Here is an 18,110-nt window from a genome sequence, read left to right as displayed (position 1 = left end):
TTTTCTTCCATATCGTTCACTCCAGTACGTTGTTATTTTGCTGTGTAGATTTGGTACTTAGCTCTCCAGTATCTTCCAGGTGTATATTATTTGATATCTCTCTCGTCTTCTTTCTAGTGAGTACATTTGGAGAGCTTTGAGACGATCCCAATAATTTAGGTGCTTTATTGCGTCTATTCGTGCCGTATATGTTCTCTGTATTCCCTCTATTTTAGCAATCTCTCCTGCTCTGAAGGGGGAAGTGAGTACTGAGCAGTACTCAAGACGGGACAACACAAGTGACTTGAAGAGTACAACCATTGTGATGGGATCCCTGGATTTGAAAGTTCTCGTAATCCATCCTATCATTTTTTGGCTGTCGCAATATTTGCTTGGTTATGCTCCTTAAACGTTAGGTCGTCAGACATTATTATTCCCAAATCCTTTACATGCTGTTTTCTTACTATGGGTACATTTGATTGTGTTTTGTACTCTGTATTATGTTTAAGGTCCTCATTTTTACCGTACCTTGAGTACCTGGAATTTATCACTGTTTAACATCATGTTAATTTCTGATGCCCAGTCGAAAACTTTATTAATATCAGCTTGAAGTTTTTCAATGTCCTCAGCCGAGGTAATTTTCATACTGATTTTTGTGTGATCTGCAAAGGATGATACGAAGCTGTGACTTGTATTTTTGTCTATATCTGATATGAGAATAAGGAAAAGCAGCGGTGCAAGGACTGTACCCTGAGGTACAGAGCTTTTCACAGCACTTGGACTAGATTTTATATGGTTGACCGTTACTCGCCGAGTCCTGTTTGACAGAAAACTGAGTATCCAGCGTCCTACTTTACCGGTTATTCCCATTGACTTCATTTTGTGTGCTATCACGCCATGGTCACATTTATCGAAAGCCTTTGCGAAGTCCGTGTATATCACATCAGCATTCTGTTTTTCTTCTAATGCCTCAGTGACTTTGTCGTAGTGCTCAAGTAGCTGTGAGAGGCACGATCTTCCCGCTCCAAATCCATGTTGGCCTGGGTTGTGAAGGTCATTGGTCTCCATGAAATTGGTGACCTGACTCCTAATCACTCTCTCAAATACTTTTGTGATGTGCGATGTTAGTGCAACTGGTCTATAATTTTTTGCCAATGCTTTGCTCCCTCCCTTGTGTAGAGGGGCTATGTCTGCTACTTTAAGTGTATCTGGTATCTCCCCCGTGTCCAAGCTCTTCCTCCACACTATGCTGAGTGCCTGTGCTACCGGCACTTTGCATTTCTTTATAAATATTGAATTCCATGAGTCTGGACCTGGGGCCGAGTGCATGGGCATGTTTTCAATTTCTTTTTCAAAATTTAGTGCGCTCGTGTTTATATCAGTTATATTTACAGGGGTTTGAATATCCCGGGGCTTCTCAACACACTGGCTTGACAACACTTGACACTGAGCGACACTACTCAACTTGACGACAGGTGAAAGCTAACACTGCTCCAGACTGTATCTGCCAGCAGCTTCTGTCAAAAAAGTTGTCAACAGAGTCAGAGTCTACTCTTGACCAAAGTTGGTCAAGAGCACCAAGATTCTCTCTGTAGTCTCAGCTTCTCCTGGCTCACACGGCCGCCACCAAGGTTGCCAAGTGTTGCCAAGTGTTGCACACCTTATTGAAGAGCAACATTGTATATTGTTGTTGTTGTCTGGTCTTATATACTAGATATTTATGGCTATGAAACTTGGCTTGTTACTGAAACTTGGCCGTTGTTTGGTGCTGTTGGCAGTCGTTAGTAACTAGTCAACATTATCCACTTCTTGTGCCTACAAAAGTTATTTTCCAATCATTTGTAGTAATTCTAAGCAGTTGTGTAAGCAAAGTGTGCTGCTGCCTTACACTTATCAATACTTAACCTCACTTTAATTTCTGACAATTTTTTAAGCTTTTTATTAACTGACGATGCCACAGTCTCCTAAGAATATATATACACTCTTCCTATATATCACACTGGCTTAGGGTTGTGTTTTAATAATTAACTTGTTTAATAATATATTACTCAGATATAGTTATTTCACCGTTCTCAGGCCATCCTCCTCCTCCCAAGATGGTACTCATAGTAACGATGTCGACCATCTTACACATTTTGACCTAATTGACAAGTAGATAGTAGCATTTGGTACTATTCAATTTGGACAAACCGGAAATTATGTATTTATGTTGCTCATAAACCCAAACCTAACCATCCTATGCCTCTTACTCACTGTGGCCTGATACACTACACGTATGAGCTACGCCTGCGAATATTTAATTTGGAATCTTAGCAAGATAGCTATGGATTCTTTATATTCTTATAAAATGATGGTTGGATGACTGTATCATGACCTTAAAAAAAGATTTTGACAGAGTTCCACACAAGATGGTGTTTCGAAATTGAAACATGCTGGAGAAAAAACCTTCATTTTTTCCCCGGCTCTAAAATGGTGGACTATGTTAATACATGCACACTGTTGCACATAGTTACAAGACGGACTATCTAAACAGGGGGAGGAGGACGGGTTGACTTCTATTGTATGTAACACAGACCTTCAGTGTGTTAACATGACAGTATAGTGTGTTGGTTGTGTCATGACGTCACCGTCCATGTTATTATTATTATTATGACGTCACTAAGAGCCATACTCCCCCACACCCCAGCACGCCCCCCCCTACCTGGGGGTCACACTCTCCCACACCCCAGCACGCCCCCCTACCTGGGGGTCACACTCCCCCACACCCCAGCACGCCCCCCTACCTGGGGGTCACACTCCCCCACACCCCAGCACACCCCCCCCCCTACCTGGGGGTCACACTCTCCCACACCCCAGCACGCCCCCCTACCGGGGGGTCATACTCCCCCTACACCCAGCATGGCCCCCTTCCCTACCTGGGGTTCACACTCCCCCACACTCAGCATGCCCCCCCCTCCCTGCAGATCACACTACTAAGTGTGAGCCAACTTGAGCCTCACATAATGTTTTGCAACTGCTGCTGTCTAGAAGGTCTGTAAAGCTGTTAGTGTCTTGGCAGCCTTGCTTGCCAGGATAAGTTTGCAGCTTTTCATGATCACTGAGGAGTTAATCATTCTCAATATATCCACTTTTTCTTTGTCTCTTTCTGTCTCTATCTGCTTGTCTCTCTGCCTGTCTGTATCTCTGCCTGTCTGTCTCGCTGTATCTCTGTCAACCTGTCTCTCTCTTGGTACCAGTCTGTAGGAACATAGACACACGTGACATGATGCAGGAGGAGTGTATGCAAGGCTGGGACCCTGGAGGCACCAGGTGGGTTGGTATAGACGATTGGGTAAGTGTGATATTATAAATAAATACTCCAGTCTACCGCAGGTAAAGTATGAAAGTTATAAATGTTTATAATTTTGTGGATATCAGTGGTTAATGTTTTACATTTTAATACGAAAATTAAATGAATATATAAATAAATAACTCAGAGTCCAGTCAATGTGACATTGTACTGCTTCTCTCAAAATTGTTTGCTTGCTTATGATAAGTTGACAACATAATGTGCCCCTGTCCAGTGGCATCCCTGTCATCCCCTGAGGCCTTCCTGCCCAACTCATAACCTGCCTCCCACTCTCATGACTGTCTCACTACACCAGAGTTTACATGTCTCTTTCTCACAACATGTAAGTTGACACACCTCAGTGAGTTGTGTCCCACTGAATTGTGTCCCACTGAATTGTGTCCCACTGAATTGTGTCCCACTGTGTTGTGTCCCACTGTGTTGTGTCCCACTGTGTTGTGTCCCACTGTGTTGTGTCCCACTGTGTTGTGTCCCACTGTGTTGTGTCCCACTGTGTTGTGTCCCACTGTGTTGTGTCCCACTGTGTTGTGTCCCACTGTGTTGTGTCCCACTGTGTTGTGTCCCACTGTGTTGTGTCTCACTGTGTTGTGTCTCACTGTGTTGTGTCTCACTGTGTTGTGTCTCAGTGAGCTGTGTGCCGGCGGCTGCGGCGGAGTAGAACAATGAGGCGCTGAGTTACACTTGACTTGCTTCTCTCTCCTTCTCTGGTGGACAAAAGGTGTCACACTGCCTCATACTCGCCCCGAGTGACTTCCTTCCTCCAGTAAACAGTTTACTTCCCCAACTTTACGCAGTAACCAGGGATAGGTATAAGGAGTGCGGCTTCCTGATCTTCAGTACGGTAAACCTACTGTGAGTCACTCCATATTCGTTATCACCGACTACCGTATTAATCCCAGGATGGTGATGGTGTTGACATGCTCCTGGTGTATGGTGGTGGTGTTGACATGCTCCTGGTGTATGGTGGTGGTGTTGACATGCTCCTGGTGTATGGTGATGGTGTTGACATGCTCCTGGTGTATGGTGGTGGTGTTGACATGCTCCTGGTGTATGGTGATGGTGTTGACATGCTCCTGGTGTATGGTGGTGGTGTTGACATGCTCCTGGTGTATGGTGGTGGTGTTGACATGCTCCTGGTGTATGGTGGTGGTGTTGACATGCTCCTGGTGTATGGTGATGGTGTTGACATGCTCCTGGTGTATGGTGGTGGTGTTGACATGCTCCTGGTGTATGGTGATGGTGTTGACATGCTCCTGGTGTATGGTGGTGGTGTTGACATGCTCCTGGTGTATGGTGGTGGTGTTGACATGCTCCTGGTGTATGGTGGTGGTGTTGACATGCTCCTGGTGTATGGTGGTCGTGTTGACATGCTCCTGGTGTATGGTGGTGGTGTTGACATGCTCCTGGTGTATGGTGGTGGTGTTGACATGCTCCTGGTGTATGGTGGTGGTGTTGACATGCTCCTGGTGTATGGTGATGGTGTTGACATGCTCCTGGTGTATGGTGATGGTGTTGACATGCTCCTGGTGTATGGTGGTGGTGTTGACATGCTCCTGGTGTATGGTGGTGGTGTTGACATGCTCCTGGTGTATGGTGGTGGTGTTGACATGCTCCTGGTGTATGGTGGTGGTGTTGACATGCTCCTGGTGTATGGTGGTGGTGTTGACATGCTCCTGGTGTATGGTGGTCGTGTTGACATGCTCCTGGTGTATGGTGGTGGTGTTGACATGCTCCTGGTGTATGGTGGTGGTGTTGACATGCTCCTGGTGTATGGTGGTGGTGTTGACATGCTCCTGGTGTATGGTGGTGGTGTTGACATGCTCCTGGTGTATGGTGGTGGTGTTGACATGCTCCTGGTGTATGGTGGTGGTGTTGACATGCTCCTGGTGTATGGTGGTGGTGTTGACATGCTCCTGGTGTATGGTGGTGGTGTTGACATGCTCCTGGTGTATGGTGGTGGTGTTGACATGCTCCTGGTGTATGGTGATGGTGTTGACATGCTCCTGGTGTATGGTGGTCGTGTTGACATGCTCCTGGTGTATGGTGATGGTGTTGACATGCTCCTGGTGTATGGTGGTGGTGTTGACATGCTCCTGGTGTATGGTGGTGGTGTTGACATGCTCCTGGTGTATGGTGGTGGTGTTGACATGCTCCTGGTGTATGGTGATGGTGTTGACATGCTCCTGGTGTATGGTGGTGGGGTTGACATGCTCCTGGTGTATGGTGGTGGTGTTGACATGCTCCTGGTGTATGGTGGTGGTGTTGACATGCTCCTGGTGTATGGTGGTCGTGTTGACATGCTCCTGGTGTATGGTGGTGGTGTTGACATGCTCCTGGTGTATGGTGGTGGTGTTGACATGCTCCTGGTGTATGGTGGTGGTGTTGACATGCTCCTGGTGTATGGTGATGGTGTTGACATGCTCCTGGTGTATGGTGGTGGTGTTGACATTCTCCTGGTGTATGGTGGTGGTGTTGACATGCTCCTGGTGTATGGTGGTGGTGTTGACATGCTCCTGGTGTATGGTGGTGGTGTTGACATGCTCCTGGTGTATGGTGGTGGTGTTGACATGCTCCTGGTGTATGGTGGTGGTGTTGACATGCTCCTGGTGTATGGTGGTCGTGTTCTTCCTAACATGGGAGTGTCCTTCATGCTCAGTATACATAATGCTCACTGTGTTCCATGAGCAATTTTTCTCATCAGTTTAACCGATGATTAATATAACCGATGGTCTATATGCCTCAATATGCCCGATGATCAATATGCCTGCTGCTCTATATGCCTGATGCTCAATACTCCCGATAATCAGTATGCCTACTGCTCAATATGCCTGTTCGTTGCTTGATAAAAAGGAGCACAAGGCTGTTCCTGAGGTAGCGGCCAACAGTCCAAGGCCAGGGAGAGCAGTTTAGGCACCGATCCAGTTCTGCTCGCCTCTGATCACCCAGCAGTAATTGGGTACCTGGTTGTCAACCGGGTCGGGGTTCGTGTTCCAGGGAGACTAGTAGGTACGGCTTAATGTGAGCTGTGGGAAAGGAAAGCTCTACGTCGGCGAAACATGAGTCAAAATTCATCTGCTCTTGTACTGAACCGAGTTAAAAACAAACCCATAACTCGTGAAACTTTGTATGTCAGAATATGGCTCACTACTGTTATGACTCAGCCCGTCCTCCAAACAAAGATCCAAAAGTGATTCCATGCACCCGCCAAACCCCCTGTTTATGAATGAAAAGCGGTTTACACACGACTCACAACTGCTGACGTTCGAACATATCCGGAACAAGTGCTTCACTGACGAATTTTGTTCGAATCACAACGCTGTAAATGCTTCACCCACGTACTACAAATACAAATAATCGCCAACAGAACCTAAACACCTAACCTATCCTATGCCTATATATACACAATATGCTAATATATTATAATATTAATTTATACTTGCGAAAATTCCCGTTTTGAATGAACAGCATGTTAAAATTTATGAATGCGTCTGTGGGGTTGACCGCTGAATGTAATGGACTTGAGTCGAGGACGGGTTGTATGACTCAGTCTAACCAATTCAGCATGGATACGTTGAGGTCATACTTGTAATTGTTAATGTATCTCTTAAAATTTTATACTGCTGCAGTATTTAAATTTATGCATAAATTTGTGTACCTGTTGTGTATGTGTGTTATTAATTGTTGAAATAGTTGAACATGTGTTTATGTTCCCAGGTTTGTGTAATTCACTATGGTGTGTTGTAGGTTTTCTTGTCGCTTCTCCGAGACGGGTTATGTTAGTTATGTTGATATTGTTCAGTTGACCTGTGGAGACGGTGAGGAGCTGTCTTCACTGCTCTGTTAGATTCCGCAGGTCACACGTTACTCTTTTGTCTGAGTAATTGTATTGTGGATATTTGTATATATCTATTGTCTTCTTAACAGTAAGATAAGATAGGGATTATTTTGTGGATCAGAATTAATAAGTGTTATCGCTAAATTCTCAGATTGTAACTCCTGTGGTTAAGTGACTTTTAACATTAGATCCATTTGGGGACTTTGTCATATTTTGATGCCTATGTGGACAATAATTCTAGAGAGGAGATTCCTGACTGGCAGATTTTTCAGGCATTATGAACTCTTACTCAAGTACAAACTTTCCCGATTCTGTCATATTTTTAGTCATTGTGGACTCTGACTTGTGAGAGGAGTTTTTCGACTTTGCCAGTTCAGTTGGGACTTGGTTTCTTCTGAAGGCAAAGTGATAGTTCACTGACTTGTGTTTATTAATGTTCCTGCTGAGACATTACCATCCACTCTGGATGTCACCACCCACCATGTCCACAACATGGCAGCCAGTCGTAGGCTCTCTACTGTACACCATTTAATTAGGTTATTTTTGCTTAGTGACATCTAGCTGCTGGGACTTGTGCCTTGTGTTAACTTGATTGTTACTTGGTTGTGAGTATAACTGTTGTAAATAAGCTGTGTCGTGTAGATAAGTTCGTCCCAGTAAACTGGTGGATTTTACTTAGACTTTACAACCCTCGACATTTTGAACTAACATATTTAAGGCCAGAAGATTTACTGATTTATGGGAGAAAGTTCTACTCCACGACCCTCACTTGGGGTCATGACATTTACCTCATACTTTGTGAGGTTTATTACCTCCTACCCTGTGATGATAATTACCTCATATCCCATGACGATAATTACCTCATACCCCGTGACGATAATTACCTCATACCCCGTGACGATAATTACCTCATACCCCGTGACGATAATTACCTCATACCCCGTGACGATAATTATCTCATACCCCGTGACGATAATTACCTCATACCCCGTGACGATAATTACCTCATACCCCGTGACGATAATTACCTCATACCCCGTGATGATAATTACCTCATACCCCGTGACGATAATTACCTCATACCCCGTGACGATAATTACCTCATACCCCGTGACGATAATTACCTCATACCCCGTGACGATAATTACCTCATACCCCGTGACGATAATTACCTCATACCCCGTGACGATAATGATATAGTTGTTTGCCGTCCATTACCTTATACTTTGTGAGGTCCATTACCTCATATGTAGGTGGGAGCGCTGCCTCACGCCCCCACATAACAAGACGGTGACCGGTGAAGGTGATGCTAAACACATGTTCAGAGCGCTCAGACCCTCACTGTCTCCACTCTCAGCACCACGCGTATTTCCTTATTATTCAAGTGGATCAAATAGTTAATTGCGCTCATTTGGTTTCTTGCACAGAACTGCAAATACCAAGTTTGTTTTTTCTCTAAGGTCCAGCAGACGTTGGGTCTGAGAAGACAACGTCAGATCTAAAGATTAGCTGTCACACTCAAGATTTTCCGCATACTCAGGATGTCTTCGATCCCGTGAACTATCCTCGGGACTCTCCAGGCCCCGTGAACTACCCCAGGACTCTCCAGGGCCCCGTCAACTACCCTCGGGACTCTTCAGGCCCCGTGAACTTCCCCCAAGACTCTCCTGGACCCCGTGAACTACCCCCCGGGACTCTCTATGACCCGTGAACTACCCCCGGGACTCTCCAGGCCCCGTGAACTACCCCCGGGATTCTCCAGGCCCAGTGAACTGCCCCCAGGACTCTCCAGGCCCCGTCAACTACTCCCGGGACTCTCCAGGCCCCGTCAACTACTCCCGGGACTCTCCAGGCCCCGTCAACTACTCCCGGGACTCTCCAGGCCCCGTCAACTACTCCCGGGACTCTCCAGGCCCCGTCAACTACTCCCGGGACTCTCCAGGCCCCGTCAACTACTCCCGGGACTCTCCAGGCCCCGTCAACTACTCCCGGGACTCTCCAGGCCCCGTCAACTACTCCCGGGACTCTCCAGGCCCCGTCAACTACCCCCGGGACTCTCCAGGCCCCGTCAACTACTCCCGGGACTCTCCAGGCCCCGTCAACTACCCCTGGGACTCTCCAGGCCGCATACACCGGGCAGGACACCATGGAAGGGAACCACCCGCCAACACTCGGGTCAGAAGCCATTTTGCTCTGCGATATACAACTTTCAGAGGACATTACTGGAGAAGCTGCTGCTCCTCTCACTTCACTGTTATTGTAGTGACTTCAGACACTGCAGCTTTCCCACGCCAGGCAGCCCATCTGCTCCCGGAGGGGTGTGTACTCACCTAGATGCACTCACTTAGTTATGCTTGCGGGGGTTTAGCTCTGGCTCTTTGGTCCCGCCTCTCAGCTGTCAATCAACTGGTGTACAGGTTCCTGAGCCTACTGGGATCTATCATATCTACACTTGAAACTGTATGGAGTCAGCCTCCACCACATCACTTCCTAATTCCCATTTATTAACTACTCAGACATTGAAAAAAAAATTCTAATGTCTCTGTAGCTCATTTGGGTACCTTGTTTCCACCTGTGTCCCCTTGTTCGTATCCCACCCGTGCTGAAGAGTTTGTGTGTCTTTGTCCACCCTGTCAATTCCCCTGAGAATTTTGTAGGTGGTTATCATGACTATTACTCTTGTGTTTTCCAGGGAAGTGAGGTTCAGCTCCCTTAGCCTTTTCTCGTAGCTCGTGTGTGTGTGTGTGTGTGTGTGTGTGTGTGTGTGTGTGTGTGTGTGTGTGTGTGTGTGTGTGTGTGTGACGAACACCCAAACAGGCAGCAGTATAACCAGATACACAGCCGTGTGTGTGCATGTTTGTATTGTGTTGTTGTGTGTGTGCTAATCTGGGAGAACGAATGGCCGTGTTTTTCCAACCATCCGAGAATGATTTTGGAAATGTGCCAACATTTGACTGCCTTTAAATGAGGTTTATATTTATTCAACGTTGATGAAACACGTCAGGAAATACCATTTTCCAGGTACACAGTTGATGGGGCTCGGCTACAGCTCCGGGGCGTAACGCCAGGCAACAACACTCATATATATGGCCGTGTGTTGAGCGGTGATGGATGACTGCCTGCTGCTACACCCCCTGGCTGGTGTACCCTGCTCCCCGTGTTGCTCTCACCCGCTACACCCCCTGGCTGGTGTACCCTGCTCCCCGTGTTGCTCTCACCCGCTACACCCGTGTGTTAGGGTCCCTCCCTGACCTCCAGCACCCGTGTGTTAGGGTCCCTCCCTGACCTCCAGCACCCGTGTATTAGTGTCCCTCCCTGACCTCCAGCACCCGTGTGTTAGGGTCCCTCCCTGACCTCCAGCACCCGTGTGTTAGTGTCCCTCCCTGACCTCCAGCACCCGTGTGTTAGTGTCCCTCCCTGACCTCCAGCACCCGTGTGTTAGTGTCCCTCCCTGACCTCCAGCACCCGTGTGTTAGGGTCCCTCCCTGACCTCCAGCACCCGTGTGTTAGGGTCCCTCCCTGACCTCCAGCACCCGTGTGTTAGTGTCCCTCCCTGACCTCCAGCACCCGTGTGTTAGTGTCCCTCCCTGACCTCCAGCACCCGTGTGTTAGGGTCCCTCCTTGACCTCCAGCACCCGTGTGTTAGGGTCCCTCCCTGACCTCCAGCACCCGTGTGTTAGGGTCCCTCCCTGACCTCCAGCACCCGTGTGTTAGGGTCCCTCCCTGACCTCCAGCACCCGTGTGTTAGGGTCCCTCCCTGACCTCCAGCACCCGTGTGTTAGGGTCCCTCCCTGACCTCCAGCACCCGTGTGTTAGGGTCCCTCCTTGACCTCCAGCACCCGTGTGTTAGTGTCCCTCCCTGACCTGCAGCACCCGTGTGTTAGGGTCCCTCCCTGACCTCCAGCACCCGTGTGTTAGTGTCCCTCCCTGACCTCCAGCACCCGTGTGTTAGGGTCCCTCCCTGACCTCCAGCACCCGTGTGTTAGTGTCCCTCCCTGACCTCCAGCACCCAGGTGTCAGGGTACAGGTCTCTCCCAGCTACAAAACTACGATGCCCCTAAACACACAAACTTGACACAAATACGAACTTATGTCTGAGCTTCACCTCCCAGCTGGCCTCCCAGCTGGCCCTCCCAGCTGGCCCTCCCAGCTGGCCCTCCCAGCTGGCCCTCCCAGCTCCCCCTACTCAGCGCCATCTTTACACGCTTCATTTACATATAAACTTGTTTTTAACTGCAGATAAAAGCCGGAGAATACAACTAATTTGGTCCTAACGCAGTAAAGTTGGTAGCCAAGTTTGGTCTCTGGTATCATAGAGACATAGTGTACAGCAGTGACCTAGTGCTGAGTGGTGAGACGCGGAGGATCTTTTGTTTTAAATTACAATTAGACTGGAAGACATTGCCTAGAGCGCAAGACGGAGAGAGACGATCGATAGTGAGAAAGCTTATATATATAAAATAAGTCTTAGTAGTTGACATTTGAATTGTGATATCGAGACAAAAGTTATTATTATTTTTAATATTAAGACATATTGCAGTAAATATAGAATCGCGTTTGTGGCTTATTTTAAGTGAGGAACAACATATGGCTAAATACTCATTTCTCATCCTTAATCAGTGATGAGTTGTGATGAGTTGTGACGAGTTGTGACGAGTTGTGACGAGTTGTGATGCGTTGTGATGAGTTGTGATGCGTTGTGATGCGTTGTGATGCGTTGTGATGAGTGAGCGGCGTTAAGCTCCGCAGACTGTCACTGTATGCCCCCCCCCCCGCCACCACAACCATTTTGGCTCGTCTTGAAGAGGGCCATTATGTGCACGTGGTCACTAATGTTGTGTTGCATCTGTGTGCACGTGGTCACTAATGTTGTGTTGCATCTGTGTGCACGTGGTCACTAATGTTGTGTTGCTTCTGTGTGCACGTGGCCACTAATGTTGTGTTGCATCTGTGTGCACGTGGTCACTAATGTTGTGTTGCATCTGTGTGCACGTGGTCACTAATGTTGTGTTGCATCTGTGTGCACGTGGTCACTAATGTTGTGTTGCATCTGTGTGCACGTGGTCACTAATGTTGTGTTGCATCTGTGTGCACGTGGCCACTAATGTTGTGTTGCATCTATGTGCACGTGGTCACTAATGTTGTGTTGCTTCTGTGTGCACGTGGCCACTAATGTTGTGTTGCATCTGTGTGCACGTGGTCACTAATGTTGTGTTGCATCTGTGTGCACGTGGTCACTAATGTTGTGTTGCATCTATGTGCACGTGGTCACTAATGTTGTGTTGCATCTGTGTGCACGTGGCCACTAATGTCACATGACACCCTTTGCTTTCCGAAAAAAATATTTAAATGTATATTTTTTGTCTCATTTTCGTTATGTGTAAAAAATTGTTTATTCGAAACTCACTTTCTGTCATGAGAGAGAAGAAATACTGATAAAGGAATTTTATTTATAAGTAATTTATATAACTTGATAAAATAATTATTAAACAAATTCAAGGGGAAAAAACTCTTAGCTTAACTTCCCAATTTCCATCAAGGTGTGATCAATCAGTCTGAGGACAATCTTGAGGCCTGACTCCTGTATCCTGTATCAGGCACTGCAAAGGAAGGGAATCAGACGCATGGAAACCTGAGCCAAGTGATTCTGTGTTCTGCGTAGAAGAGCCAAAATATATTGGAAGCTCGGCAGGCGAGGCATCTGTTTGGTTACGATAAGCCCCGCTAGAGATCTCTGTAACACATGCCAACAAAATGCTACATAGCTCCTGGCTGGTGCACACTGCCTCTGATTCACACCAGGAATACTTGCTAACATTTAAAGTAGTCAACGACGCAAAAGCTATGACTGAGACGGGTTACTGATGCCAATACCTGAAGACTTTTTATTGCCAAATACTGCAACATGTTTGGTGCAGAGCGGCCGGATTTCGAAGCTGTCGAGGTGATCAATGAGCCTCCCGCTCCATGCACGGTGTGATGCACGGAGCCGAATTCCCAAAATTTATTACCGTTATACATACTGGCACGGTTGGGTCTCCTGAAGTCTACAGAACACGACTTGCTTGGTTCAGAAACCTTTTTAGTCGTGTGTAAAGCTGGAGAATATTAGCCCTCGACCTCCAGGTCCTGGGGACGGTTGTCTCTCGCTGACATGTGTGCTCCTGTTAAGATGTATTTCTCAGCCAAAGTCTCTGGCCGTAAAGCTGCGCCAGATAAGCTGTTCCATCGTCTTACATTTTATTATAGTAAAAATTCCGCTACATATATGGCCGTCTATATCACTTAGTTGAACATTCCTTCAGTGTGACTCAGTTCATTACAAATATAGTTCCAGCCATCACATTAACCACAGGTGAGAGGCACCATCACTATCATCACTACCAGCACATTAACCACAGGTGAGAGGCACCATCACTATCATCACTACCAGCACATTAACCACAGGTGAGAGGCACCATCACTATCATCACTACCAGCACATTAACCACAGGTGAGAGGCACCATCACTATCATCACTACCAGCACATTAACCACAGATGAGAGGCACCATCACTATCATCACATTAACCACAGATGAGAGGCACCATCACTATCATCACATTAACCACAGGTGAGAGGCACCATCACTACCAGCACATTAACCACAGGCGGGTGGCACCATCACCAAACTCTTCTCGTAAAGTATGAATAATGACCCTTTAAATAAAAAAATATATATTCAAATTCAGGCAAATATTCCTTTTATTGCTTAAGGGAAAAAAACATTGTAATGTTTAGTAAGTTGATTGTGTAACTTTATTGAGACACGCGCTATAAGGCCAGATATAAGTGATCATATACCACCGGTGACCACGACCTGGAGAAGCCGGATACAACGCTTAGGCCAGATGTGACCTGAACTATTACCACCACCTCTCACCTCTACTACCTTGCTTGTGGACCTCTTCAGTCGGCCTGGGAGGTGGGTGAGTCACTGACCTGGTCCTGGGAGGTGGGTGAGTTACTGACCTGGTCCTGGGAGTTGAGTCACTGACCTGGATTAACATCTCCAGTAACACATTGTTGTCTGTGACTGCCGTAACCGGCCGGCTTGTTGTACCAAACGTAACCGAAGTGTTCGTAACCGAACACTTGTTGCTCCGTTTCATCTTCTGAAGCACAAGTATGTTGACAAGATCAACAATATAAGCAAGTAGTCACTCTCAACACTCAGGTATAGTAACGGTCTTTTGTGGACAAACAGCCATGGGGTCGACCTGTGAGACAGGCAGCCATGGGGTCGACCTGTGAGACAGGCAGCCATGGGGTCGACCTGTGAGACAGGCAGTCATGGGGTCGACCTGTGAGACAGGCAGCCATGGGGTCGACCTGTGAGACAGGCAGCCATGGGGTCGACCTGTGAGACGGGCATTCACTGGGACAGGCAGTCATGGGGTCGACCTGTGAGACGGGCATTCACTGGGACAGGCAGCCATGGGGTTGTCTGTGAGCCTATGAGACAGACATTCACGGGGACAGTCCAGTTAAGACAGCATGGTGACCTGGAGGCACTAACACGGACCCATCAATCTATGAGTCTATTGGTACATTCTCTTCTGTTCCATTTTGTGAGAACACTCCGACTGTTCTCCTGAACACTCCGAACGTTCTCTTGAACACTCCTAGTAATGGACCGTGTGTGTCACATCTATGTAGTATATAGTTAATTGTTATTTGTTAGAATGTGTTCCCAGAGCCCCTCATTGGTCTTGGTGACTCATTGGTCTTGGTGACTCATTGGTCTTGGTGACTCATTGGTCTTGGTGACTCATTGGTCTTGGTGACTCAGTGGTCTAGGTCCCTCAGTGGTCTTGGTCCCTCAGTGGTCTTGGTCCATCAGTGGTCTTGGTCCATCAGTGGTCTTGGTCCATCAGTGGTCTTGGTCCATCAGTGGTCTTGGTCCATCAGTGGTCTTGGTCCATCAGTGGTCTTGGTCCATCAGTGGTCTAGGTCCCTCAGTGGTTTCAGGTTTCCCACTTTTACTAAGAACTGCCCAACGACCCTTCCTCAGGAACCCGTCCAGATCAAACCTGAAGCCTAGTGTTAGCCTCGAGCACTTACGACCAGTTTAATGTTCACGCAATGGAACTGAAAACTGGTCCATTTTACTCTAATTGTAGCGGTAATATATTATGTAAGCAATGTCCCATTACATACTACTCACTGATGTAATATATTATGGAGTTGATTGTGCATGATATGGTATCATATGTTAATAAATGAAATTTCTTAGAAAAAATATAGCATAAAATTTGGCCTCATACATGATACAGTAACATTATATGGAGAGTATAATTAACATCACCGAAGTAGTGATGAGTATATATTAACTCACCGAAGTAGTGATGAGTATATATTAACTCACCGAAGTAGTGATGAGTATATATTAACTCACCGAAGTAGTGATGAGTATATATTAACTCACCGAAGTAGTGATGAGTATATATTAACTCACCGAAGTAGTGATGAGTATATATTAACTCACCGAAGTAGTGATGAGTATATATTAACTCACCGAAGTAGTGATGAGTATATATTAACTCGCCGAAGTAGTGATGAGTATATATTAACTCGCCGAAGTAGTGATGAGTATATATTAACTCGCCGAAGTAGTGATGAGTATATATTAACTCACCGAAGTAGTGATGAGTATATATTAACTCACCGAAGTAGTGATGAGTATATATTAACTCACCGAAGTAGTGATGAGTATATATTAACTCACCGAAGTAGTACATGAGGCAGTACAAGAACCCTTCCTCCTCGCCCTCGTCACTCTCGCGTCGCTGCCGGACGTACGGTCGGCGACATCCTCGACCGCTCATCTTCCTCAACTCTGCACTTCACTCGCTTCCTAATTTCTACTTTGTGTGTTTGCATATAAATATAAGGCTTCAATTTCCACTAAGATTTCTCATGATAAAGTTGACATTTGAATTAATTATAATCTATATATAAAACACTATTACATTTATTTGTTATGGTCTCCATTATCCGCATCTTCTGTACGACTTCCTTCAGACTAGTGAAGTTTCACTGTCCGTGTTCAGCTATGGCGGAGGTGAGTGTTGGGAGCCTCACAGGCTTGGCTTGGTGCCTGGAGAGAACCATCTAACTAGGCACTAGTGGAGGTGATCGTGTCTTGCCACACACTGTTCTCTAGGCGCTGGTGTGACGCTGTCAGACCCGATGAGCCACATCACCTTCAGCAGAGGAACAGTATCTCACACCTGCCTCAGTATCTCTGGCTGCGTGCATCCTGCTAGCAACAGTATATTACACCTGCCTCAGTATCTTTGGCTGCGTCCATCCTGCTAGCAACAGTATCTCACACCTGCCTCAGTATCTCTGGCTGCGTGCATCCTGCTAGCAACAGTATATTACACCTGCCTCAGTATCTCTGGCTGCGTCCATCCTGCTAGCAACAGTATCTCACACCTGCCTCAGTATCTCTGGCTGCGTGCATCCTGCTAGCAACAGTATATTACACCTGCCTCAGTATCTCTGGCTGCGTGCATCCTGCTAGCAACAGTATCTCTGGCTGCGTGCATCCTGCTAGCAACAGTATATCACACCGGCTTCAGTATCTCTAGCTGCGTGCATCCTGCTAGCGGGATAATGTGCCCTCCTCGGCACCGCATGCGGCAGCCCTCGCCTTCTCGCTTCTGCCGCCGATATGGCCAAAGTCCTTGTCAAGTTTCCATTTCAGATTTTTTTTCGAAAATTCCTCCTGGCTTTGACCCTCATGTGTGCCAAAGTCGTCTCACCCAACTGACGGAAAAGTCAAACTTTTGCCATATCTGCCGTCGTTAAACTTTCGTCCCCATCATTTCCTGGTGAACACGGCGACGTTTGGCTGAATTATAAGAGACTCGCGGAAATGGCTCAGATTTTTACGCCAAAGTATTTGAGGAAGGTCGGTGCGGTCCGGTAGGGGTCAGCTGTCTTTCTTCTCTTCCTTGGTAGAGGTCAGTTGTTTCTCTGCTCTTCCCCAGTAGAGGTAAACTGTGCTCCTGTCTGGTCCGGGTCAAGTGCCTCTCTGCCTCACCCTGGTAGGACTCGACTGCCTCTCTGCCCTTCCTCTCCTAATCTGGACGGCCAGTCTGCAAAGTAAAAACAAAACATCATATTAACTGAAGCGAGCACAACAATTTAATTAATAAATAAAACAACTTGGTTGTTTGACAGCTTAATATAATTCGGACTGCATTTGGCAAGACTCATTCTGTCGGCATCCATCTCTGCCGGCCAGGACATGACTGTACCCTGGGCTTATACTAATACAAGTTTAACAATATTGACTATATATATATATATATATATATATATATATATATATATATATATATATATATATATATATATATATATATAAAGAACCACCCCACCCGGCGGTGGGGTGGTTCAAATAGCTTAGGCTATCACCTCATTATGTCCGGTCGTGATGGTCAAGTGGATTAAGGCGTCTTGTACATACCAGTTGCGTTGCTTCTGGGAGTATGGGTTCGAGTCACTTCTGGGGTGTGAGTTTTCAGTTGCATATTGTCCTGGGGACCATTCAGGCTTGTTCGCATATATATATATATATATATATATATATATATATATATATATATATATATATATATATACTCGCCTATTTGTGCTTGCGGGGGTTGAGCTCTGGCTCTTTGGTCCCGCCTCTCAACTGTTAACTGGTGTAAAGGTTCCTGAGCCTATTGGACGTTAAACGAAAGTTTAACGACGGCAGATGTGTGTGTGTATATCACGAAAATAAACACGTGATTAAAAATGTGACAATGTCAGACCACGGAGGAAAAATGAAACAGGAATTTCCTTAAGTACTTTCGTATATTAAATACATCTTCAGAAGGTCCTTCTGAAGATGTATTTAATATACGAAAG

General features: G+C 46.5%; 1 protein-coding gene across 1 annotated transcript in view; it reads right to left on the bottom strand.

The window, feature by feature from the left end:
• The window catches only part of LOC123765233 (uncharacterized), a 219,740-nt gene that overhangs the window by 115,851 nt on the left and 85,779 nt on the right, over nucleotides 1–18,110 (bottom strand). The window contains exon 2 of the mRNA XM_069335546.1: nucleotides 15,931–17,308. Coding sequence (XP_069191647.1) covers nucleotides 15,931–16,030 — 100 coding nt within the window. The 5' untranslated portion in view covers nucleotides 16,031–17,308. The remainder of the gene's footprint in view (nucleotides 1–15,930; nucleotides 17,309–18,110) is intronic.

Source organism: Procambarus clarkii, chromosome 33 (genome assembly GCF_040958095.1).
Source record: "Procambarus clarkii isolate CNS0578487 chromosome 33, FALCON_Pclarkii_2.0, whole genome shotgun sequence".
Classification (NCBI taxonomy): Eukaryota; Metazoa; Arthropoda; class Malacostraca; order Decapoda; family Cambaridae; genus Procambarus; species Procambarus clarkii.
Note: the sequence above shows the minus strand (reverse complement) of the source record. Positions and strands in the feature narration are given on the sequence as shown.